The following is a 26,190-nucleotide window of genomic DNA, read 5'->3' on the forward strand; positions in this document are numbered from 1 at the left end:
TAGGCTTTCAGGGACTTATACGCTTACTCCTTTCCAGAGCATATTTTAGAAGCTTTGTCTTTGGACCTAACTCATATTCAAGTTATGGCTTTTTTGACACCTTCCCTGGCACATTCCCAAAAAGTTCACTCACCAGGCTCAATTTTATGACATTGCATTCAGGATGGACACCATAGTGCTGAAGCAAGCAACACAGAGTGATGGGCTGCAGTAACTTAAATCTTTTGTTTGAAGGATCCAACAGAAGACCCAGTAGTGGCCAGACCTAGTCCTAAGGAAAGTGCCAGAATTGTGGCCTAACACACACCCTATACTTAGTGCTTTGGGGCTCCTAAGTAACATTGAGGGAACCAAGTAAAAAGAGCTTTCTTTTATTTATGTATGCCTGTGGTGGGTATGTGTTTGTGTGTTTTGGGATTTGGGGGGTAAAGTGGAGGGTGTGATGGGGGGGAAGTCATCCTCACATTTTATTTAGCTGCCAGAGGCATGAACAAAAAAAGGTCGTATCACCTATTAAGGCAAGGATAAACAAATTAAGGACCTTCTCTGGAAATCTATACCACTTATAGCCTGAGAATGTTATCATCTTGTTCTTACTCTATTTTGTTCAGTAAGTTTGGAAGCACTTACAGACATTGGTCCTGAACACATAATAGACACTCATTAAATACTGGCTAGGTGATTAAGGAATGTTCTCACAGTTTTGTTTTTTTTTTTTTAAGATTTTTTTTAAGTTGCTCAGCATCTTTTTATTTTATATTAACACATAATGTATTATTTACTTCAGGGGTACAGGTCTGTGAATCATCAGTCTTACACAATTCACAGCACTCACCATAGCATATACCCTTCCTAATGTCCATAACCCAGCTGCCCTATCCTTCCTCCAAACCCCTCAGGACCCTCACTTTGTTTCCTGAGATTAAGAGTCTCTATGGTTTGTCTCCCTCCCTGGTTCCATCTTCTTTCATTTTTCCCTCCCTACCCACCACGAACCCTTGCCCTGCTGCTCAAACTCCTCATATCAGAGATATAGGATATCATCTTTCTCTGACTGACTTGTTTCACTTAGTATAATACCCTCTAGTTCCATCTACATCATTGCAAACAGCAGGATTTCAGGGTGTTTGATGGCTGCATAGTATTCCATTGTGTATATATACCACATCTTTATCCATTCATCTGTTGATGGGCATTTAGGTTCTTTCCATAGTTTGGCTATTATGGACATTGCTGCTATAAACATTCGGGTGCACGTGCCCCTTCGGATCACTACATCTGTATCTTTAGGGTAAATATCCAGTAATGTGATTGCTGGATCATAAGGTAGCTCTATTTTCAACTTTTTGAGGAACCTCCATACTGTTTTCCAGAGTTGCCACACCAGCTTGCATTCCCACCAAGAGCGTAGGAGGCATCCCCTTTCTCTGTGTCATTGCCAGCATCTGTCGTTTCCTGACTTGTTAATTTTAGCCATTCTGACCTGTGTGAGGTTATATCTCACTGTGGTTTTGATTTGTATTTCCCTGATGCCAAGTAATGTGGAGCAATTTTTCATATGTCTGTTGGTCATCTGGATGTCTTCTTTGCAGAAATGTCTGTTCATGTCCTCTGCCCATTTCTTGATTGGATTATTTGTTCTTTGGGTGTCGAGTTTCATAAGTTCTTTATAGATTTTGGATACTAGCCCTTTATCTGATACATTGTTTGCAAATATCCTCTTCTATTTTGTCAGTTGTCTTTTGGTTTTGTTGAATGTATCCTTTGCTGTGCAAAAGTTTTTGATCTTGATAAAGTCCCAATAGTTTTTGTCCTTGCTTCCTTTGCCTTTGGTGATGTTTCTAGGAAGAAGTTGCTGGGGCTGAGGTCAAAGAGGTTGCTGACTGTGTTCTCCTCAAGGATTTTGAGGGATTCCTCTCTCACATTGAGGTCTTTCATCCATTTTGACTCTATTTTTGTGTGTGGTATAAGGAAATGGTCCAGTTTAATTTTTCTGCATGTGGCTGTCCAATTTTCCCAACACCATTTGTTGAAGAGACTGTCTTTTTCCCATTGGACATTGTTTCCTGCTTTGACAAAGATTAGTTGACCATAGAATTGAGGGTCTAATTCTGGGCTCTCTATTCTGTTCCATTAATTGTTGTGTCTGTTTTTCTGCCAGTACCATCCTGTCTTGATGATGACAGCTTTGTAATACAGCTTGAAGTCTAAAATTGTGACGCAACCCACTTTGGTTTTCTTTTTCAACATTCCTCTGGCTATTCGAAGTCTTTTCTGGTTCCATATAAATTTTAGGATTACTTGTTCCATTTCTTTGAAAAAAAGCTGAAGGTGTTTTGATAGGGATTGCGTTATATGTATAGATTGCTTTAAGTAGCATAGACATTTTCACAATATTTGTTCTTCCAATCCATGAGCATGGAATGTTTTTCCAATTCTTTATGTCTTCCTCAGTTTCTTTGGTGAGTATGTTAACATTTTCTGAGTACAGATTGTTTGCCTCTTTGAGGTTTATTCCTAGGTATCTTACGGTTTTGGGTGCATTTGTAAATGGGATTGACTCCTTAATTTCTCTTTCTTCTGTCTTGCTGTTGGTGTATAAAGATGCAACTGATTTCTGTGCATAGATTTTATATCCTGACACTTTACTGAATTCCTGTGTAAGTTCTAGCAGTTTTGGAGTGGAGTCTTTTGGGTTTTCCACATGAAGTATCATACCATCTGCAGAGAGTGAGATTTTGACTTCTTTGCCAATTCAGATGCCTTTTATTTCCATTTGGTGTCTGATTGCTGAGGCTAGGGCTTCTAGTAGGATGTTGAATAGCAGTGGTGATAGTGGACAGCCCTGCTGTGCTCCTGACCTTAGGGGAAAAGCTCTCAGTTTTTCCCCATTGAGAATTATATTTGCTGTGGGTTTCTCATAGATGGCTTTAATGATATTGAGGTATGTATCTTTAATGATATGGAGGTATGTACCTCTATCCCTACACTGTGAAGAGTTTTGATCAGGAAAGGATGCTGTACTTTGTCAAATGCTTTTTCAGCATCTATTGAGAGTATCATGTGGTTATCTTTTATATTAATGTATTGTATCACATTGATTGATTTGCAGATGTTGAGCCAATCTTGCAGCCCAGGAATAGATCCCACTTTGTCATGGAGAATAATCCTTTTAATGTACTGTTAGATACTATTGGCGAGTATTTTGGTGAGAATTTTTGCACCCATGTTCATCAAGGATATTGACCTATAATTGTTTTTTTTTTTTTAAGATTTTATTTATTTATTTGACAGATAGATCACAAGTAGGCAGAGAGGCAGGCAGAGAGAGGAAGGGAAGCAGGCTCCCTGCTGAGCAGAAAGCCCCGATGTGGGGCTTGATCCCAGGACCCCAGGACCACGACCTGAGCCAAAAGCAGAGGCTTTAACCCACTGAGCCACCCAGGTGCCCCAACCTATAATTCTTTTTGATTGGGTCTTGTCTGGTTTTGGGATCAAGGTAATGCTGGCCTCATAAAATGAGTTTGGAAGTGTTCCTTCCATTATTATTTTTTTTTTTGGAACATTTTCAGAACAGGTATTAATTCTTCTTTAAATGTTTGGTAAAATTCCCCTGGGAAGCCGTCTGGCCCTGGGTATTTTTTGTTGCCAGATATTTGACGACCACTTCAATCTCCTTAATGGTTATGGGTCTGTTCAGGTTTTCTATTTCTTCCAGGTTCACTTGTGGTAGTTTATATATCTCTAGGAATATCTCTAGATTGTCAAATTTGCTGGTGTATAGTTGTTCATAATATATTCTTATAATTGTTTGTATTTCTTTGGTGTTGGTTTTGATCTCTCTTCTTTCACTCATGGTTTTATTAATTTTGGTCATTTCTCTTTTCTTTTCGATAAGTCTGGCTAGGGGTTTATCAATCTTATTAATTCTTTCAGAGAACCAGCTCCTAGTTTTATTGATTGTTCTATTGTTCTTTTGGTTTCTATTTCATTGATTTCTGCTCTGATCTTTATTATTTCTCTTTTCCTGTTGTGTCTAGGCTTTCTTTGCTGTTCTTTCTCCAGCTCCTATAGATTGTGTACTTCAGACTTACTTGTTTCTTGAGAAAGGCTTGTATTGTTATATGCTTTCCTCTCAGGACTGCCTTTGCTATATCCCAAAGATTTTGAACAGTTGTGTTTTCATCTTCATTTGTTTCCATGAATTTTTTAAATTCTTCTTTAATTTCCTCATTGACACATTCATTCACTAGTAGGATGCTCTTTAGCCTACATGTATTTGAGTTCTTTCCAAATTTCCTCTTGTGGTTGAGTTCTAATTTCAAAGCATTGTGGTCTGAAAATGTGCAGGGAATGATCCCAATATTTTGGTACCAGTTGAGACCTCATTTCTCCTTATGGCTGAATAGTATTCCATTGTGTCTGTGTGTGTACACATATGTCACATCATCTTTTTTTCATTCATCTACTGATGGACTTGGGTTGCTTCCATATCTTGGTTGTTGTAAATAATGCTGCAGTAACATAGGGGTGCATATATCTTTCAAAATTAGTGTTTCTGTATCCTTTGGCTAAATTACTGGATTATGTGATATTTCTATTTTTAACTTTTTTAGAAACCATCATGTTGTTTTCCACAGTGGTTGCACCACTTTGCACTCCCAACAGCACACAGGGGTTCCTCTTTCTCCACATCCTCACCAACATTTAGTATTTATTTTTTGATATTAGCCATTCTGAGAGGTATATGGTGATATCTCATGGTTTCAATATGCATTTCTCTGATGATTAACGATGTTGAGCATCATTTCATGTGTTTGTTGGCCATGTGTAGGTCTTCTTTGAAAAAAAAAGTCTCTTCAGGTCATTTGCCCATTTTTTTAATCAGATTGTTTGTGTTGGTTCATAGAAGTTCTTTATTTTGGATGTTAGCCCCTTTTCAGATATATTATTTGCAAAATCTTCACCCGTTCAGTAGGTTGCCTTTGTATTTTGCTGTGCAAAAGCGTTTTATTCTGATATAGTCCCAATAGTTTAGTTTTGCTTTTGTTTCCCTTGTCTGAGGAGACCTACCTAAAAAATGTTTCTACAGCTGATGTCAAAGAGATTACTGCGAGGACACCTGGGTGGTGCAGGGGTTAAGTGTCCAGTCAACCCTTGTGTTGGGCTTTGTGCTCAGCAGAGTCTGCTTAAGACTCTCCCTCCCTTTGCCCCTCCCCTTCACTCTCTCTCTCTCCCTCTCTAAAAACAAATCTTAAAAAAAAAAAAGATTACTGCCTATGTTTTCTTCTAGGAGTTTTAGGTTTTTAGGTCTCACATTTAAATCTTTAATCTATTTTGGGTTTATTTCTGTATAGGGTGTGAGAAAGTGGTACACTTTCATTCTTTTGCATGTAGCTGTCCAGTTTCCCCATTGCATATTCTTGCCTCCTTTGTCATAGATTAACTGACCAAATAGTATGGGTTTACTTCTTGGCTCAGTTTTGAAAATTGTATTTTTAAGACATTTTATATTTCAGCAGCCATCCAGTTAAAATGGTAAGAGCTAAAATTCTTTGTTTAGTATCCAGCATTTATTGTATTATGCCTTCAGCTGATAGTCATAGTAACTTCCCAACCAGACAGATGAATGACATAGTCTTAAAATTAACTTAGGACAGCTGATCCCACATGCTATCCTAAGAAAGCTAATTGTATGATCTGCTAAACTACTGACTTGTATTAATAACACTGTTGAAATTTTCTGTTGTGACCCAACTAACTTATTAAAAGAGGGAGATGAAAATTATACAAAACTTATTCTTTAATTATAATTGTGTTTTAAGATGTCCATCAAGTATTTGAATAGCTACTATAAACGTTAGTAGCAAAAATTTTTTGGTTTTGGTTCTGACTTTCCTTTAAGGATCATACTTCCTTACATACGATGAACCTCAAGAGACTTCTGTGGGATAGAAACGGCAGAACTAAAATCCGATTAAGCAAAATGTGGGGCAGTTTACCAAAGCCATTCTATTCGGGCAGCTGCATCTTCTCTGAGGATGCGATGAGCAATTTGATTAGTTACTGATCAGCTGATTACCCAATGACATGAATATATCAATGCCATTTTACCCAGGACCTGAAAGCCAGAGTTGACAGCTAGTCCTAGGGTGGTGGTCTGTTTGGAAAACTGGAAGCTCTGGACCATAATGTCCCTGCTCATGGAGACCAGGCCAAGGACTGGGGCAATGAGCAAAGCAATAAGATCCTGGAAAGGAAGCAGGTTGGTCTTTTATTGGCAAGAATCCACTTCAAAACTAGTTCTGTAATTCAAGTTTTGAATATAATTCAATGAAGTTCTATAAATTCAAGAGGACATTTAATACTTAAAAACATAAGCTATGACTGGATCAGGTATTGTTGGAGCAACTGTTCCTCCAAGAGGAGTCTGAATTAGGGATGGAAGTTCCATGATTAGTTGCCATGTGACCTCTCTGAGTCAGTTGCCTCTGCAAGGGGATATAATGCCTGTTTTCCATTTCATCTATGAGTTGGGAAGAAGGAGATGGTAAACATAATCAGTGAATTGCAGTGAAGAGCAACTACAGAACAGCAGTCTTCTATTATTCATAGAAGCCCTACGGCTAAACTAGCTGAAGGTTATGACATAAATATCTTACCAAGTACTTTGAGGTCCTACAGACCATTGAGAGATGTGCTCAAACTAGTAATATTCTATCCCTTACTACACTCTTTAATCTAGTTCTTTTGGTAAAGCTATATATCCCTCTCCCCACTCCACCCCTTTAGCTACTACTTCAGGAACAATACTGTTAAGGAAAAAGGGCTCCACATTTCCAAACTGATTTCTCTTTTATTGACATTATTCCAACCCAAAGCACTCCCCAAGTTCCCAAAGGAAGTCAGAAATGGATAAAGCCCTTGAACTGGCAATGGTGGGTAGAAGGTGGCTTCTTGCTCTTCTGTAGGTGATAAATATGACCACTCAGTTTAGGCTGATTCAGGCTAGGGTGAGAACAAAGGAAACCACATGCCTATCACAGGAATCATACATGGGCTAGTCTGTGCTTTGGATGCTGCCCCACCACTTTAAAAGCTAGAGTTTTAGGCTGCTTCAAGCTGGCAGCCCTTTTCAGGGCTCCCAGGATATTTAGGTCTCCCAGGATATTCTCAAAAACTGTTACATATATTTTATTGAAGTAAAGATTGGAGTAAAATAACAGAGTACAATTTAACAAATTCTGACAAGTGTAATTATCCATGTAATCAACACTCTAATCAAGATGTACATTTCCATTATGCAGAAAATTCTTTCATGCTCCCTTCCAAGCAGCCCTTACCCAAAAAAAATCACTTATGGTGTCCATTCATGGAATTAATATTCCATTCTTAAACTTCATAGAAATATGATCAGCCTTTTGTATCTGGCTCAACATATTTCTGAGACTCACCCATGTTGTTGTGTTCTTTTTTATTGTCAACTAGTATTCCATTTCATGGAGATCCCAAATTTGCTTAACCATTAAGCCCACAGATGGACATTTCAGTTGTTTTCAGCTTTGACTGCTGTGAATAAAGCTTCAGTGGACATTATTATGCAAGTGCTTTTTTTGTGTGTGACATGTTTCAATTTGTCTTAAATGAATACCTAGAAATATATATACATCATTTTGGGGAGAAGTACACCTTAACAATATTGTCTTTGATATCATAAATATTTCTATTTAGATTTTCTCAGTAACAATTTGAATTATTCATACAAATACACAATATACAATGTAGTTCTTTCATATATTTTGTTACATTTATCCCTGTTTATACTTTTCACCCAATTGTAAGTGGCATTAATTTCATCTTCCAATTATTCACTAAGTATAAATGGTTGATTTTTGTATATCAGTTTTAGATCTTAAGACTTTGCTAAAATATCCTAATTTTTTGTACATATACATAATCCTTACGATTTTCTACATACATAATCATGACATCACAAATAAAGGCAATTTCCTTTCTCTTTCTGACAGTCTTTGGATTTCTTCCCTCCCCCTAATGCAACATTAACAGCAATCATGAGAATGAACATTGCTGATTTATTCTGATCATAGAAAAATTATTGGTCTTTTACCATTAAGGTTAACATTAGTTTGAAGAAATTCCTATTGCTAGTTTGCTGAGAATTTTTATCATGAATGGTGCTAATGGTATTACCAGATGTTTTTTCTGCATTTATTGTTGGGATTATCTAGCTATGGTAATCTTTTTTATGTTAATATGTATTTCTTGACTTTTGAATGGTACATTCTTTCTTGCATTCCTGGTATAAATCCCCCTTGGTCATGATGTAGTAACCATTTTATATAGGAATTCAGTTTGCCATTTAAATAAAAAATGATCTGTCTGTGTTCCTGAGAGTTACTGGCTTGTAGAGTTGTTTTGTTTTGCTTTTTTTCCCCCCCCACTTCAAGTGTCTTAGCTTCTGGTAACAGTGTAATCCTGACAAGACACAGAATAAATTTAGGTGTTTTCTCTGTTTTCTGAAGAGCTTAAGACTGGTATTCTTTCCTGGAGTGTTTGAAAGAATTTAGAGCTCTAGCTAGCAACTTGGGCCTGGAGGTTTCTTTTTCAGAAAGATTTAAATTACAAATCCAATTTCTTTAATTGATAAAGGGCTAATTGATAAAGACTATTTTCTCTTGTGCTAGTTTTGGTCATTTGGTATTGATATAAAGTTCATAATATTCCCATGTTGGTCTTGTACATAGCATCTGTACTAATGTCTCTTTTCTTACATACATCTTGGAAATGTGTGTCCTATCATTTCTCTTGATCAGACTAGAGACTTACCTATTTTATTAAATCTTTTTAAAAACCAGCACTGGTTCCATTGCTTTTCTCCACGTTTGCCCTTTTTACTTTCATTGACTTCTGTTCTTATCCATTTTATTTCCTTCTACTTACTTTCGGTTTATTTTTCTTTTTCTAGCTTCTTATGGTTAAAAGCTTAGATCATGGATTTAAACTAAACCTTTTTTGCTACGAGCATTTGAAATCCCATTAATTTCCCTCTAAGTTTTTGTGGTGCATTTCAAAAATTCTGGTATGTTATGGTTTCTATTTAGTTGAAAACATTTTAATGTCCTTATAATTTCTTCTGGGTCCCATGGTTTATTCAGAAATGTGATAGTTTCCAAGTACTGGGGGGCTTTTTTTTATTGCCACTTATTTCTAATTTAACTCTAATGGTTTGAAAATAAAACTTTCAAGGTTCTGAAATTTTTTGAGACCACCATGTAGTTTTTCTTAAGAGTATATATCCTACTGTTGTTGGGTATAGCCTTTTATAAATGTCAGCTCAAGTTGAATTCTAGTGTTCAGAACTTGAATTCCTTGTTTTTTCCTTTGGATAGTCTATCAGTTACTGAGAGCAATGTTCATTTCTCACTTGAGTTCTCTACTTTCAAACTCTGTTAATTGTTACATATACATTTATGACTGTCATGTCTTCCTCATTGACACATACAATATGCCTCTGTATATCTGGTAATCCCCCTGGTCTTGAAGTCTACTTTGTCTGAATGTCAGTAGTATTTTTTATGCTTCCCTATTTGCCAGGTGTATCCTTTCTAACCCTCTTGCTTGCAACCTTTATAAAGGACCTTAGAGGTAACATATATAGTCGGATTTTTAAAAGACCTTATTTTTTAGAGCAGTTTTAGGGTCACAGCAAAATTGAGCAGGTAGTAGAGAGCCCCTGCATCCCCACCCTCAACACATATGGCCTTACCTACTATCAATATCATACTCCAGAATGGTACATTTGTTATATTAACATACCATCACTCCAAGTCCATAGTTACATTAAGGTTCACTCTTTGTTGTAGTTTCAATGGATTTTGACAAATGTATAATGGTATGTATCCACCACTGTAGTATCATACGGAGTAGTCCACTGCCCTACAAATGCTCTGCGTTTCACCATTCAACCTTCCCTCCTCTCTAACCCCTGGCAACAACCAGTGGACTTTTTATTATTGCTTTGTTTTACCCTTTCCAAAATATCAGAGAGTTGGAAAGATTGGCTTAACTTAGTAATAAGCATTTAAGCTTCCTCCTTTCCTTTCCATGGCTTGTTAACTCACTTCTTTTTAGCACCTAATAATATTCCATTGTCTGGATATACCCCTGTTTATCCATTCACCTGAAGGACATTTTGGATGCTTCCAACTTTTGGCAATTAAGAACAACATATGTTGACTTTGGTGTGGACACAATTTTTCAATTCATTTGAGTAAATACCAAGGAGTATGACTACTGGTTCATATGGTAAGATTAGATTTTGGTAAGAAACTCCACCCTTACTTCCAAAGTGGCTGTACTATTTTGCATTCTCACCAATGAATGAGTTCCTGTTGTTCCCCATCCTTGTCAGTATTTGATGTCACCATTTTCATAAGTTATAATGGTATCTCAGTGTTGTTTTAATTTGTTTCCTAAGGTAGAATGTTGAATATCTTTTCATATGTTTGACATCTGCATGTCTTCTTTGGTGAGGCATCTGTTTAAATCTGTTGCCCATTTTTAAATCAGGTTGTTTACTTGAGTTTTAAGAATTCTTTGTACATTGTAGGTAATTTGCAAATATCTTCTCTCAGTCTGTGGCTTTTCATTGTCTTGACAGTGTCTTCCATGAAGCCGAAGTTTTTAACATGATGAAGACGAAGTTTTTAACTGTCTTCTGTGAAGCCAAAGTTTTTAAACAAATTCTCAATTATTTCTTTCATGGATCATGCCTTTTGGTATTGTATCTCAAAGGTGATTACCAAATCTAAGGTCCTCTAGATTATCTAGATTTAACTCCTAAATGCTATCTTCTAGGAGTCTTATAGTTTCATGTTTTACACTTAGGTCTGATCCATTTCGAGTTAATTTTTGTGAAGGGTATAGGTCTGTGTCTAGGTTTTTTTAACATGTGACTACACAGCTGTTTCAGCACATGTTGAAAGACTCTTTGCTCCACTGTATCACCTTTACTCCTTTGTCAAAGATCTGTTGACTATGTTTGTATGGCTTGAATTTTACTTTTTAAGTAGCCTGCCTTTAAGCTGAAATTTTTAGTCCATTTCCTTCTAAATTTTTGATATGTAAAGATTTAAGTCAGTCACTTTACTGTTTTCTAATTGTCCTATTTTCTTCTTCTTATATTCTTCATTTCCTGTTCTCTGGGTCCAATGTGTCTAAATCCTTACTGTTCTTAAGACATACTTTATCTTTTCCCATTTTTCAGATTAGACAGATCTATAGATGTCTGTTCATTAATCCTTTCTTAAGTATTCAATAGCTCATACAAATGAGTTTTTCATTTTAGTTCTTGAGTTTACTTTTTTCTTTACACTTCCCATTGATGAGATTCTCTACTTGTTCAGTCTTTATGATCATTTTTCCTTTATGTCCTTGAACATAAGCAGCTCTACAGTTCTATTTAGCTGTGTTAACTACCAAATTATGGGTCATTTGGGGGGTCTATTTCTAATAACTTTTTTCTTGGACATGGGACATTTTCCTGCTTTTTTGCATACCAAGTAGTTTTTTTATTCTATGATGGACATTATGGATAGGAGTCTGGATTATGTCATCTTCCTTTAAATGGTATTGTTTTATTCTTTGTTTGAACTTAGTCTAATATGGCCTATGGCTAGCTAGACTGTTTTTGTGAGGTGTTATTGGAACACAGGCACTGCCTACTTTACATATTGTCTAGGTTTTTTGCTTTTTTTGAAAGTGAGTGTGTATGCGCAAATCAGGAGAAAGGCAGAAGAAGAAAGAATCTCTTAAGCAGGCTCTATGCCATGCAGAGCCCAACCAAGGGCTTGACCTCACAACCCTGAGATCGTGATCTTAGCTGAAATCAAGAGTCAGGCGCTTAACTGACTGAACCACCCAGGCACCCCTCTATAGCTACTTCTGCACTACAACAGCAGAACTGCATAGTTGTGACATAGACCATATGGCTTACAAACCTAAATACTATGCTACTTAGCCCTTTAAGAAAGCTTGTCAACCCCTGCTCTAGGATTCACACCTGCCTCCTAAGGCTTCTGTGAGGTTTCTCCACTAAGGTTGGTCTTGGAACTCCAAGGATTCTACAGCACTGACTTATGATAAGTCTTGCAAATCCTCTTCCTGTATGTGCACGTCTTAAGTCCTCAGACAGGTGATCTTGAAGAGACCCCATCAAATGAAAGACCCCATTTCTGCCTCTCCCCACAGCTCCCTTGTCTCTCGAAATTTCACCTACCTTCGGGATTCCAACCTCTTCAACTCAGCAGGACTGCCACTCTGCTTGGGCCCAACCTCCCTGAGATAATAATGCTGCTCAAAGATGTTTCCAGGCAGGATGCTGAACTGTGGAGTTTAACATTCTGTGTTTCCCTTCTCTTGAGGATCACAGTTGTCTGCTGTTGTTCAGATATATTTTGTTTATAGTCATTTTGGTGAGGTTTAAAGTCATTTTGGTGAGGGTAAATCTGGTACTACTTTGAAAGCTGCTTTTGCAAAACCAAAGATCCTAGAAAACAGAATATCGTGATGACTCTACTCATTGTTTAAAAAAAGGATTTTGAGAGAGAGAAAAAAAAGTGGGGGTTGGGGCAGAGGGAGAAGCAGCCTCCCCACAAAGCAGGTAGCCCTATGTGGGATTTGATCCTAGGCCTCTGGGATCATGACCTGAGCCAAAAGGAGACTTTAAATGACTGAGCCAACCAGCTGGCTTACTCATTGCCTTTTATTAGACATTTATGGTATAATCATTTTCAGGTTAACTATGTACAATTCTCTTAACCATTCCTCATAGTACAAAACAGATACTGTGTTAAGCCATTATACCTTGGTGATGTAAAACCAGGACAGTTCCTGTCTTTAAGGAGTTGTCTAGTAAGCCAAGCACTATACACATCTCTCGCTCCATTTTTGAAATACATCTTTGGCAAGGTATATGGAACTAAGGGTAATTAAAAGCAGAGGACTAGATTTCAGCCACTTCCCAACCATATGTCCTTATAAGGGGTAGTAGTATGGGAGAACTTGGGTAGATTTTATAGGAATCTAAATATTGTCAAATAGCAAAAGTCACCTTTTCTGGACTTATTATAAACTACTTAAAAACTACCGTGCATTTAAATTTTTTTTCCAAATTTAGGATCTATATTAAAGTAACAATTTTCCCATCATTAGTAATACAGTCAAGAGATTCAAGAAATACTCAAAAGGAAAAAAATCTCTCTCTGCCCCAAGATCTGTTGACCTTTGTGCTACCTTTTATATATTTATTTCTATACCTTATTACGTATATATTTACTAAAAGCAGACATTGTTTAATAAAAATATGTCCTTTACATCAATAGTTTTGTTTCAGAAGTCAACTGAGTTTGACTTTATCAGCTTTTCCAGAGCTCCGTCGTTTCAGTCCATAGTGCAGCAGAGACTTCGCCTGTGCTTTCTCATGGCTAGACTCCCTCCAGCGAAGTTGCTTTGTACTTAGCTACCCTGAGGTCCTATCTTAAGAGATGTTCATTCAGTGACAGCACCCAGTTGCGAAGCACATCACGAGCCCTGCAGCCTACTTTCTGGCCAGACATCAAACAAGAGTGAGACATTTTAGGGAGGAAACTTTTAACCTATTTTAATCTGAACTTTTCCTATAGTTTCATAGGGAACATCTAGAGAGAGGTGGCTTTGCCACATCTAACTTGTGTTGCCTCAAGGCTGTTATTCTGTCTCTTTAGTTGTAAACATCGAACCAGGGGACAAAGCCTAACTCTGATAACAGCCCAAGAACGTGTAGGCTCATGGGGTTTGAGGCAGGAACAAATGTTTTATATGCTTGTTTCCTTCAACAGGACAGATCAGGGGCTGGCAAACATTTTCTATAAAGGGCCACATAGTGATTATTTCAGGACACATGGTCTCCATCAAAACCACTCATCTCTGCACCGCAGCATGAAATTAGCCAGAGCCAACATACTAACAGCACAGCTATGTTCTAATAAACTCAGTTTACAAAAACAGGCAGCTAGTATTTGAGCCAAAGGCTAGTTTGCTGAACCCTGGTATACATAAATAAATCTAGGCTAGCAAAAGTTAAACTGTTTTTAGATTTATAAAATTTTCCAGACCTTGAAAAATATTTTCCTATTTAGTAAATTGCCAATTTTACTGAGTTGTTTTCTTTCTATTGATAAGATAAAGCTATTCTTCCCTCACAAGTGACCAAAGTGGTAAAGGGTCGGTCTCTACACGCTACCTAATTACACAGTATTTTGCATTTGGTAGCTTCAAAATGAAACTTTTCTTTTCACAGATAAACACTACAGGTGAAGACTGGCAAGAAGAAACACTGATTTCTGAAGTGCCTGGAAAGGAAAAGCTCTGGTCAGTTTCACGTGGACAAGCCCAGTGTTTTCCAGAGATGCTGCGGAAGTAGTCTTCGCTACTGCTTTTCTTCACTCAGCGCTCTACATAACATGGGCTGCATGAAATCAAAGCAAACGTTCCCATTTCCGACCACATTTGAGAGTGAGAAGCGACATGCAAGTGAAGAAAGCTTTATGCCCGAAGAGAGATTTCTACCGAGGATGCCTGCTCCAGTTAATGCCGACGAGGAACTGAAGGAACCACGAGGGCCTGAAACTGTGGTCTTTGAGTTTGCACACCGCCTGTCACAGGAAATCCTCAGTGACGCCCTGCGGCAGTGGGCGGGCAACAACATGAAGTACGACGACATCCCGTACATTGAGAGTGAGGGGCCCTGACGCCGTAGGACGCTGAGGATAACTTTCTAGAATTGTGGAGGAAGTTGGTGCTAGTTTAAACACATGAAATAATAGCAAAAACTGGTGTGAATAAATACAAATCACTCCACTGGGATGGAGGAAAAAAAAGTCCATGATAGTATCAAGAGTATACAGGAGTACCTAACATGACATACGATAAGTACTTTTATGTTAACAGCAAATTCTTGCTGCTTGGTCTTGGGTTGGAGTCATTTTAAAGGGCTAAGCACAGGGCCCGACCACAGTAGTCAGCTGTGTGCCATACCACTTCCTTCCTGAGCACTAGTAGTAGCACCAAAGAAATCAAATGGTTATTTTAAAGACGCTCCTTTTAAAATAACTATTTGTTAATTTACACACACAAACAAGTTATGAAAAGGATTTTTCAGATGTCTTGGCAAAGAACTTGCACTTAAGCCATGGTAAATACTAGCGGGTCATTTGTCAAAGCCATTTGTGTCAAGGATCCCTACTTAATACATACGATCAAGCAGTAGAAAGCACCCCTTGTAGAAGAAGTGCACCTTGAAACCTGTCCTTAACCACCTTCAACCTCAGGTCCCTAACTAACCATAGCGGTTATTATAGAACTCAAGACTTCACACAATCTGAACAGGATACAATTTACAGAAGCCATGACAATGTTTATGGCATTGACTTAAGCAGTCCAGTGATCGAACGAAACAAGAACCTTTGCAAACACCAAAATATTAAAATAACAGAAGTCCTGTTCAAGGTAGAAAGCAGAGCCTCTTCTCAGTTCTGTAGGTATGTGAAGTTTTAATGTCTCAAAGATGTAGAGAGTTGGTGTAATGGGCATTCCTTCCCATCTTTATTATGGACTAATGGGGCAATTCCCATTCCGATTACTGTGGGGCCAGTCTATGCATGAGACTATACAGTTGCATTACAAAACAGAAGATCAAACACTCCTTGGAAGAAAGTACTCATGTATTTTTTTTTTATGGTAATGATGCCCATAAGGCATTTCCAGCCATATACTATTTTCTAAATTTCGCTAACTTTTGGGGGAATTATTTTCTTCCCAAGAATTCAGTACTGTTTAAAATCAATGGAACAGAAAATCTGGGAGTGGAAGAAGATACTAAGAAAACATAGCCTGCAGAAAAACTGGGACTCAGTCTCTAGAATGGTCTTTTCATCCAGATTTGTTACACACTGAGTTTAGTTGGAAAGGGAATTACTTAAGTCTGTGTGCATTAAATTCTTTTACTAAGATTCAACAGACCCTTGTCACTGACGGCTAAAGGAAGGCAGAAAAAGACTGTGACCTTTTTAATGAGATAAATATGTATTTGGCCTTGTAAGAAAGCAGAAATGCTACCTCTAATTTTAGCTATCCTTTGAAACCCACAAAGAGTGAATTCTCCCTGTTCTGTGGACAAAGAGAGTACTTTGAAGTGAGTTGTGTACCATCTTTCAGTTACCAAAGGACACCGGGTCCTTCAACTTTCATTTCACCTAGTCCCAGGATTTGAACTGTCCTGTTGTACTTGCAATCTAGAAACTTACACAGAAAAACCACGACCCTGTTAATATAAAGATCTGAAGTCCAAAAGCTAAGGAACCAAATTTTTCTGAAAATGCAAAATATCTTTCAAGCTCATGAAGAAAAATTTAGGTTTTTGAGTATACTAATGACTCAGACAAAAGCCTAGATGTTGCCATTTTTCATTCATTTTATATCTCACAACAGACCACTTTTGCTGCAAAGCATTTACTATTTAAAAGATATAGTATTAGGGTGAGAACACAAAGCCATAGCCACACAAATTTTTTCAGCACACGTACGATGTAGACTGTTGAGTTTTCTTATAAATATTTTAACCTCAGGTTCCTCCTGTGCCTGGGCCCCTATGTCCCAGGCGTGTAGCAGGGATGCCTGCCAGGTCCACATCTAGCAAGAATTCTCTGTTGCCACTCTGACACAATAGCAGTACTGTTTTGTTACCAAGCACCAACACCTCACTACTGACTTTTTTTTTTTTTTAAGATTTTATTTATGTATTTGACAGAGATCACAAGTAGGCAGAGAGGCAGGCAGAGAGAGAGGGGGAAGCAGGCTCCCCACCGAGCAGAAAGCCCGATGCGGGGCTCGATCCCAGGACCCTAGGATCATGACCTGAGCTGAAGGCAGAGGCTTTAACCCACTGAGCCACCCAGGCGCTCCGTCTACTGACTCATTTTAACAGAGTTAGGTCTTGCAACATAGAATTATCTTGGAAATATATGCTCTGTTATGTCAAACTATGGATGGACAAGGAATTACGAGGCCTGCATCATCAGTGAGTTAGTCAACACACCAAACTGGGGGCAGGCAGGGAAAAGAACCGGGTAAACAGATGAGTGCTGCATCCGATAATCATCAAGACACAGTTTGGTCTTGATGACAAAAACAGATGAGAACCTCTTTGATAGAATAACTTCTTTCATACCTTCGGATCTAAATATTGGATCTACTTCATTTTGAACTTTCATGAACGGTAAAAGAATGGAGGATCTGTGTGATAAGGAAGGAACATGTAGAACAGAAGACAGAGAGAATTATTAGCTGCTGGAAAGGGAGACATTTGTTCCGACTTAGAAATCACACACACACATGAAAGACAGTGGCCAAACTGTAAGGGAAAGGAAACCGGGAAAACGAGGGCTCACGAAACAGCATCACATCAGGCTCTGTCAGAAGACACACGGCAAAAACAAGTCTCCAGTGTTCTCGCTGAGGGAAGGGACACAGTAGCAAGTTCCTTTCTTTACCACACTGGCACGTGCCCAACCACTGAGTCTTTTCCCTTCAGAACATCCAGGATAGGGGCAGACGAGCCCGGTGTAACCAGCTACCTTGGATGGCAACTGCAAGGGCAGCAAGTGACCAGGGGAAGTGTGCTGGTCCCTCACCGAGCCCCGCAACAGTGCTTCACTGTCCCCCTGCCCAGGTGACGGGCTCTTGTGTTGTTCCCTTTCAGCTGCCAGCATCTGATCCCAGAGGTCTCAATTTTCAGTTCGCTTATCTGTTCTTTGCAAACTATCTGAGGTCACTAGCACTCAAAGCACAATTTAAGGGGATAAAACTTGATCTTAGTTCCATAGGAATAATTTGTGTCAAAATGCCTTATTCGTATTAAAAACAGACGCACTGAATGAAGGAGCTAGCCTGACACTCCTATCCCACTTAATATCACCGGCATTTTATGAGAAGAGGGAACTGTACTTTTGTATTCTATGGCTTTAGAAATCAAAGTTAGAGACACATGATCAATACTGTCAAGGAATAGTGAGTTAAAAACAAAGTTTCAACAAATATATATTGTTTGCTTCATCGTAATGCCCTCATCCTGTTATTTGTGCGGCCCCACTGGACATGCCTTCCTTGGAGCAGTGGGCACAAGCTCAGACGTACTCCCTATATATTACTTTGCAAAACTCAAGTTTTGTTAATTCTCCTCCCTGTAAGACTTAGCTATGAAATGGTATTTTTCCAAATATTTTTGTGAAAGCATTTTTTTCTAACCATACAATAAAAGTCTAGTTGCCACGAACTAGCTAAGTTCTGATTAAAAGCAAACGCCTTTCAATACTGTGTACTGTCAAATTTTTCGATATAAAGAGCTTAACATTTTCTGCATTTCTAATGAAGGCAAAGTGAATAAAACTCCACTGACAGAAATTATTTCTTGGATCATTCAGGTCCAATTTAAGAGCTGTAAGAATATGAATGTAAACATGTCCACTACCATGCCATCTGTACTCGAAATCTGTTCATGACTTTTGGCGCGGGGCGGGGGGGATGCTTCATGTTAAATATTTAGAAAATTCAAAGCAACTCCCAGATTGCAGTTCCCTCACCTATAAGAAGGGTGCAGGATGTGACCTCTGATGTCTTTTTCAGTTTTGCCACTTTCTGTTCTTAAAAACCAGAAGTTCTCTTCGTTTCTGAGTGGTTTGGGATGAAGGGAAAATTCTGTCACAAAAAAACGATAAACTGAGCTTTAAAGATTATTCTTGCCCTGACTTTAATGTCCCAAGTCTGGAACACCCTGCAGGTTCTTGTGTACCTTAAGAAAAACTTATTTTGTCAACAGTTTTGGAATGTATTTCTATTCTAACAAAAAGTCCTTCCCCCCCCCCCTCCTGATTTATACTATGTAACAGCAAATAACTTATCACACCCAAGTTTAATGTAAATTGTAAAAAGCAATGCTCTCTATTTTAGAGATTGGCGTTTCCTAATTCCTCATTTTTTCAGACTCACAAATCCTACAAAACAACCATCACTTTCACCACAGGGAAGGATTCTGGTTAATTTGAGGGAAGATAAAAGCTGAGTCAGTAATACCAGAGACAACCGCAGAAAAACCTTTTCACTTTGCCAGAGATTTCTAATATTATAAAAGGAACACTTCTATAGTAACATAATTACTTTAAAACAGGTTTATATATCCAGAAAATTCTCTGAAGCATTAACAAAATAGCCAAAAAATTCCAGGTTTTTTTTTTTTTAATAATCTATACATATGTTTATTTAATCAACATAAAAACTACTACCCAAAACCAAAACATAAGGTTCTCATTTCAATTAGATATTTAAGACCTCCTAATTTTCCCATTTTTATAAAACGGGCTGGCAAACATTTTCTCAAAAGGATGATAGTATTTTAGGCTTTGCAGGCCTTAAGGTATCTGTTGCACTACTCAAAGCAGCCGCAGACAACAGGTAAATAGCCAAGTGTAGTGACACACCAGTCAATATTCACTTATGAGCGCAGATATGAAATTGCATGTAACCTTCACGTGTCATGACATATTAGTAGTTGATTCTTTTTTCCCTCAACCATTTAAAAATGCAGAAAACATTCTTAGCTTGTGGAAAACTCAGCAACAGGCAGCAGGCCAGATCTGGCCCATGTACTATAGTTTGCCAACATGTGCTCCAAAATAATACCTTAAAAATCTAGTCACCTTAGAATTTCAAATCGTTACTTCCCAGAGACTTAAAGTAATTATTCAAATCTTCATCAGTAACTTCTTTTAGATCAGCTGGTTTCCACTTTGGACTCTGGTCTTTATCTATTAAAACTGTCAAGTGAAGACATAAGAAATGTTAGTATGTTTCCTTCCAGTATTACCAGATTTTAATTATTAAATTGACAGAAACTACCTTACACAAGACATATTTTGTCTAGCACATTTTTTCCTGCAAAGTTAAAATTTTTGCATGTATTCCATTTTTCTTTTAAATTAAAGCTCCATAGGATTTGGATGGACAGGAACGTACTGATGATGACTCATGTGGTCACTTCCCGCTGCACCAAGTCCGATGCCTGCACCTGGAACACAGCCTATGAACTAATGTGGCTCAAGCCTTAGTCTTCTTCAGACAAAACTGTAAATGAAATCTTGCTGTTATAAAGCAGCTAAAACCCGAGTTGGTGTGGTTTAAAGGGAAGGCAAGGGAGGGTGGAGGGCCCAGATCTGCCTTCTAAACTCCTCCACATTGAATTGAAAGGAAAATTACTTGAAGTAGAGGGACGGGGGTGACTTTATGCACAGTTCAATGTGGATACTGCTGTTCTGCTGAATCCTCTAGTTCACACAGCTCTGAATTAAATAGCAGACTGTCTTCAGGTTATCCCAAGAAACTACTTCTCCTATTACGGTGCAGTCATCATTTACTGTGGCCACGCAGCATCCCCGTCGGATCATAAGGATGAGGCAACTGGCAAACCTGTCGTTTAAACAGGAAAGGGGCTGTCCGTTTCCTGGTTGGAGAGTATATGACTATATTCTAGCCATTACTGCTTGGGAAAACTTGGTGACAGGTATACAGGATCCTTCTGTATTATTTCGTACAAAAAAAATAGTGGGGGGACTACACTTAGTATGGTTAACCATGCTTAAAATGTGCATAATTTGGGGGGATACTGGAGGTTTTTTTGTTGTTTGTTTTTAAGATTTATTTATTTTAGAAAGTGAGCGAACAAGGGGGGGCGGGGACCACGGGAGAGGAAGATGGACTCTCGAGCAGAGCCCGCTGAGGGCAGCGGCTGATGCAGGGCTCCGTCTCACGAGCCTGAGATCTGACCTGACGCAGACCAACACTTGGATGCTTCTACTGCCAGCACCACTCCGGTGCCCCACACTGGAGGTCTTTAAGTCTGGGCTGCCTAGTTCCAGGTTTCTAGCTGGTATCAGGATCAGTGGTAACACTGATGTTATGATCCCTGCCAATCTGACAGTTTTAGATTCCCCAAACAGCATAAGTAAAAGCAATTCTGGAACATTCCTTTCTTCAAGAATCTCTTCCCTTAAAGCCCTCTGGCTAAAGCTATCATGGTATTTACCTCTCCGACAGTCTGCTGAAGGGCAAAAGGAAAGAATATTAATAAAAGCTGTATGTTCTCACAGACAGAATTTTTTTTACTTAGCACAGATATAACAAGTTCCTGCCATGTAGACAGCTCAGGTTCTTTCAAGTCTCATGAGGCACCCACTCAAATTCCTTTTGGTAACTCTCTAGTTCTGCTGAAATCTGTATTTATTTTCTTCTATAACCAGGAAGCAGCTTATTTTAGCTGTTAAGGGAATTTTTGACAACCATTCCCCTAAATTTGCTAGTTTATTTTATCTAATTTGCTAACATATTTTATAATTAGCAAACTGTAGCAAACATTTGGTTATTATGCAAGCACAGCAAACAGTCTGACCCAGATAGATGCTGCTTGCAAAACAGGGAGGTTGTGCTGAGAGATGAGGCAGTATACTCTCTCTTCATTAAAAGTGGCTTGATAAGCTCCTGCGTTATGAATCCTAACGCATTAAAACCCAAGGGGCACACAGGTCCTCCTAATATCAAAGGTCCAGCCTCTGATCCACACGCAGCAAGAATTTGCAGGGAATTAGTGGGAAAATGCACATTTTACTTGTTTTTATAAAAACATACAGCCATTTCCTCTGACTCAATTCCGAGTCCTCTAAAAGGATTTGAATCCTTGCTTATTTCTGATGTTGTGCTGTAAGTTAAGAGAATTCTACTACAGTGACCAGTCTTTATCAAAGTTTACATATGGCTCAGAGAATCTAATCTTTTATTCAGATAAAGTATATACAGAGTCTCTACTATATTAAAGCAATCCATAAAAACATTAAAAACTTAGATAGCAAAACACATGCAAAAGGAAGAACTCACTCATGCAACATAAATGATGGCTACTACTTATGGGGATACAGATTTGCTACGAGCAAAAAATGAACCATTTCACTTCCTCTAAGTATGCTACCTTTGGAGATGATAAAAACAAATTACTAAGAAGATTAGCAGATGTTACTAATTATGTCATTTTTTTTTCAATGTCAGTGTTTAACTGCTCAGGTACAGGTGAAGAGGTAACAGTAGGGAGCCGCCAGGCCAGTACTAGAGAGGGGGGGAGGGGCCCGAGGCTTCTTACAAGGGAATAAAAGCAGTTTTCCAAGGCTCCAGCAGTAGAGTGAGTTTTCAGACCCAGCTGTCCTTAGCAGAGGCAGTCCATGCGACTGGAGAAGCAGGATTACCTCTTACATACAAATTAGGGAGTAGTGACACAGGTTATGTGAATTTTCCAAAGAATACTGATTTCAAGGACTGATATTCCCTTATGTACCAGCTGGTAATAAGAAAGGAACGACTTTGCAATCTTTACGAAAGTGGAATTTTCACTAATAAAACAACTATTATCTTTGATTCACAGTATATGCTCACAAATCCTATTTCCATAATAGGAAGAAAACAATCATCACTTACCTGCTCTAACACCTTCATAAAAGTCATGGCCTCCCTGAAAGAAAATTGAGATTAAATGGTGAATCTCCAGGCATCCTTATTCCCAGTGCTGCTCTGTCTTCTCCACTCCCAGGGCCACAGCCTGAAATCAACAGAGGCTGGACCGCGTGTACAACCCACTCTCTTATCACCACCTCCGATCCGGGTCTGCTCAAGCCCGACGACTTTTCACCACTTTACTGTGGTCACTTTCCCCTGAAAATGCCCTCATCTCCTTCAAGGCTTTCTCTCCCCTTGAGTCTGTCCTGACAAGATCCCAGCACCACCTGCCCCTACCATCTGCCTCTGCCTGCTTTCAAGGGGCTAAATCTTGGTGCAGGAAAATCTGTGATTGGCTTCATTTAAGATTCATGCCCACAAATCTCAAACAGGCATGGAAAACTGCCCAATGGTCCATGTTCTCCTCACTTCCCAAGATGATTTCAACTGTCTTCTGCCTTCTCAACCTGGCAAATTTTTCTCTCACTGTATTCTCATGACTCAACTTCCTACTTCATTACAAAAAGAGAAGCGCTAAGCCACGAACATTTGCAGCTTCTCACCCCTCAACTACCTGCAGCCCAACTACAACCCTCCGTACCATGCCTTCCCTTTCCTAACTACACAGAAAGCTCTTTCAAAGGCCTGTTCTCCTCCCCTCCCCCACCATTGCTACTCATCTCTCTCTTCTCAAGGACTGTGCTTGAGAAGGTCATCTGTCTCTATTTTTAGCCCTGGCATCATCAGTGTAGGCAGCAAAACTCAGTGATTGACTGCAGTTCAAATATCTGGGCTCAGACGAATGGATAAAGACGATGTGGTAGGTATAAACAATGGAATACTACTCAGCCATCAAAAAAGAAATTTTCCCATTTGCAATGACGTGGATGGAACTAGAGGGAATTATGCTAAGCAAAATCAGCCAGTCAGAGAAAGACAATTATCAAACGATCTCACTACTATGTGGAATTCAAGAAACAGAAGAGGGATCATAGCGGAAGAGAGGGAAGAAAAAAGCCAGATGAAACCAGAGACGGAGACGAATCCCAAGAGACTCCTAACTGCAGGAAACGAACTGAGGGGTGGTGGAGGGGTGAGGGGTGGGGTGTGGGGGCCTGGGGGGATGGGGTAACTGGGTGACGGACATTAAGAGGGCACGTGATGGAACAAGCGCTGGGTATTATTTAAGACTGATGAATCAGAGGTTCAGACCTGAACCTCTGAAACCAATGATATATGTTGATTTTAAAAAAACAGCAACAAGTGTCTGGGCACACCCACTGCCTCTACTAAACAGAACGACGTGACCTGGGCTAGTTACCTTCTCCAATGCCAGGTTTCCTTATATGGGATGACAATGCCGCACCATCCACGGGAGGGTTATCTTGCTGCGCAGGCCAGCACAGTGCCCGACACAGTGAGCGCTCGGGAGTGCTAACTCCCATCGCTGTCAACATCAGCTTTTGTCTCTACTGGGTCATTCCCCATCGCTCATAAACGTGTTCCAGCATCTTCCACCTTGCACAGTAACAAGGAACCTCACTTGATTCCAGTCCCGGCTCCACCGCACTCGCTTCGAGAAGAGAGAGGAAGGCGCAGGGCCTCCGCCGGTCCGGGTCCCACTCACTCACTCGCTCGAGCTTCCGCCCAGCACTGCTCCGACGCGGCGCGCCCACATCCCGCGAGCCCGCTGTCGCCGCCTTGTCCCCCACCGGACACCTCGGGATGCTCCCTCCCTGGCACGCGGACTTCCTGCTTTCCCGACCGCGCGCTGATTGTCCCGCCGCTGTCCTGTACTCTTCCGCTGCCTTCTCTAATCCGCCGCAGGTGCCGCGCTTCGGCTCGGGCGGGCGCCTACCACTGTCCGTCGGCGACCTCGGGTCCACTGTCCGTCGGCGACCTCGGGTCCACTGTCCGTCGGCGACCTCGGGTCCCTTCCGTCCGGCGACCTCGGGTCCACTGTCCGTCGGCGACCTCGGGTCCACTGTCCGTCGGCGACCTCGGGTCCACTGTCCGTCGGCGACCTCGGGTCCCCTGTCCGTCGGCGACCTCGGGTCCCCTGTCCGTCGGCGACCTCGGGTCCCCTGTCCGTCGGCGACCTCGGGTCCACTGTCCGTCGGCGACCTCGGGTCCACTGTCCGTCGGCGACCTCGGGTCCACTGTCCGTCGGCGACCTCGGGTACCCTGTCCGTCGGCGACCTCGGGTCCACTGTCCGTCGGCGACCTCGGGTCCCCTGTCCGTCGGCGACCTCGGGTCCACTGTCCGTCGGCGACCTCGGGTCCACTGTCCGTCGGCGACCTCGGGTCCATTGTCCGTCGGCGACCTCGGGTCCCTTCCGTCCGGCGCGGCGGCATCGGACCCGCCGGTTCTGCCACACAGAGGAGGTCGCTTCTCTACTCGGAAGCACCGGCGGCTTCCCGTCTCCTCGGCTCCGGCCCCTTGCGCTCCGCGGCCCTTCCCGACCCTGTGGGCGCCGCCCTCGTCGCTCTCCCTCATGGACCCCGCCCCGCGCCGGCCAGCGCCCTGCGGCCGCACACAGCGGGGCGCAGCCCTGCCTCAGCGCCCCGGCTGGCCCTGCCTGCTGCCTCCCCCGGACCGCGCGGCCCGTTCCCTCACTTGCTTCAGGTCTTCACTCAAACGCCATCTCCTCCGCCAGGTCGCCAGTGAGCCCCGTCCGTAAGCTCGACCGCTCGCCAGCCCCACCGCGCCCCCCGCTTTATGTCATACCCTCGCGCTTCACTGTCGCTCCGGGGACCTACGGCCAGAGACTGTCCTTCACAGCTTCCGGCTTCTGACCCGCCTCCCCCACTAGCCAGCTCCAGGACGGCAGAGACTGTGTCCATCTGGCTCACCCACGCATTCTGGGTACCTCTTCCAGTGCCTGGGACATGGTAAGCTTTTCTATTGACTAAGTAAATGAATCTCCAAAGTTCTTTTTAAGATTGTCTTTATTCAGAGAGAGCGCGCGCATGGACTGGAGAATCTCAAGCCGACTCCCCCCTGAGCACGGAGCCTGACGCAGAGACTCGGGGCTGATCTCATGACCCATGGTGACCTGAGCTGAAATCAAGAGTCACATGCTTAGCCGAATGAGCCACCCAGACGCCCCCTCCAAAGTTTCTTTTTTAAAAAAGTGTTCTAATGTCTTTCAGACTTAAATCTCTCACCCACACCTCCTCCAAACTCCAACTGCCACAGGCACTCTTTCCTTCCCCCACACTCATCAGGACCTATCAGTTCTGTCTCTTTCACTGGTCCTCCAAACCATTCACTCCTGTCCAGGGCTACCACGTTCCTCTAAGCCACTACTACTCCGCAACTGGACTACTGAACTATCTGGTCTCTCCATTCACTCTGGAACCCGTCCAAACCCATCTCCGTCCAGCAGCAGCAACTACCTTCTTAGAGCAGATGCAACCAAATCATCCACTGCTGTAACCCAAGAACTTCTCAACACACTCGTTACTCGCTAGGTCACAGATGAGCGACAACTCCAAGATGTCCTCCCTTTGTCTCTCCGACTCCCTCCTGCCCCTGCACCA

The 26,190-nt window shown here is 40.9% G+C and overlaps 2 protein-coding genes across 10 annotated transcripts in view; one reads left to right on the top strand and one right to left on the bottom strand.

Annotated features, from left to right (window-relative positions):
• Positions 1-15,133, top strand: part of C8H2orf88 (chromosome 8 C2orf88 homolog) — a 63,077-nt gene extending 47,944 nt beyond the window's left edge. For all 4 annotated transcript variants that reach the window (XM_032354177.1, XM_032354179.1, XM_032354178.1 and 1 more), the window contains one exon: positions 14,360-15,133. In XM_032354177.1, coding sequence (XP_032210068.1) covers positions 14,523-14,810 — 288 coding nt within the window. In that variant the 5' untranslated portion in view covers positions 14,360-14,522 and the 3' untranslated portion in view covers positions 14,811-15,133. The remainder of the gene's footprint in view (positions 1-14,359) is intronic.
• Positions 15,134-19,352: 4,219 nt separating this feature from the next.
• Positions 19,353-26,190, bottom strand: part of HIBCH (3-hydroxyisobutyryl-CoA hydrolase) — a 95,872-nt gene continuing 89,034 nt past the window's right edge. For all 6 annotated transcript variants that reach the window (XM_032354176.1, XM_032354171.1, XM_032354172.1 and 3 more), the window contains 2 exons: positions 22,630-22,663; positions 19,353-19,928 (listed from right to left, as the gene is read on the bottom strand). In XM_032354176.1, the coding sequence (XP_032210067.1) occupies positions 19,813-19,928; positions 22,630-22,663 (150 nt within the window). In that variant the 3' untranslated portion in view covers positions 19,353-19,812. The remainder of the gene's footprint in view (positions 19,929-22,629; positions 22,664-26,190) is intronic.

This window comes from Mustela erminea, chromosome 8 (genome assembly GCF_009829155.1).
Source record: "Mustela erminea isolate mMusErm1 chromosome 8, mMusErm1.Pri, whole genome shotgun sequence".
In the NCBI taxonomy this organism is placed as follows: Eukaryota; Metazoa; Chordata; class Mammalia; order Carnivora; family Mustelidae; genus Mustela; species Mustela erminea.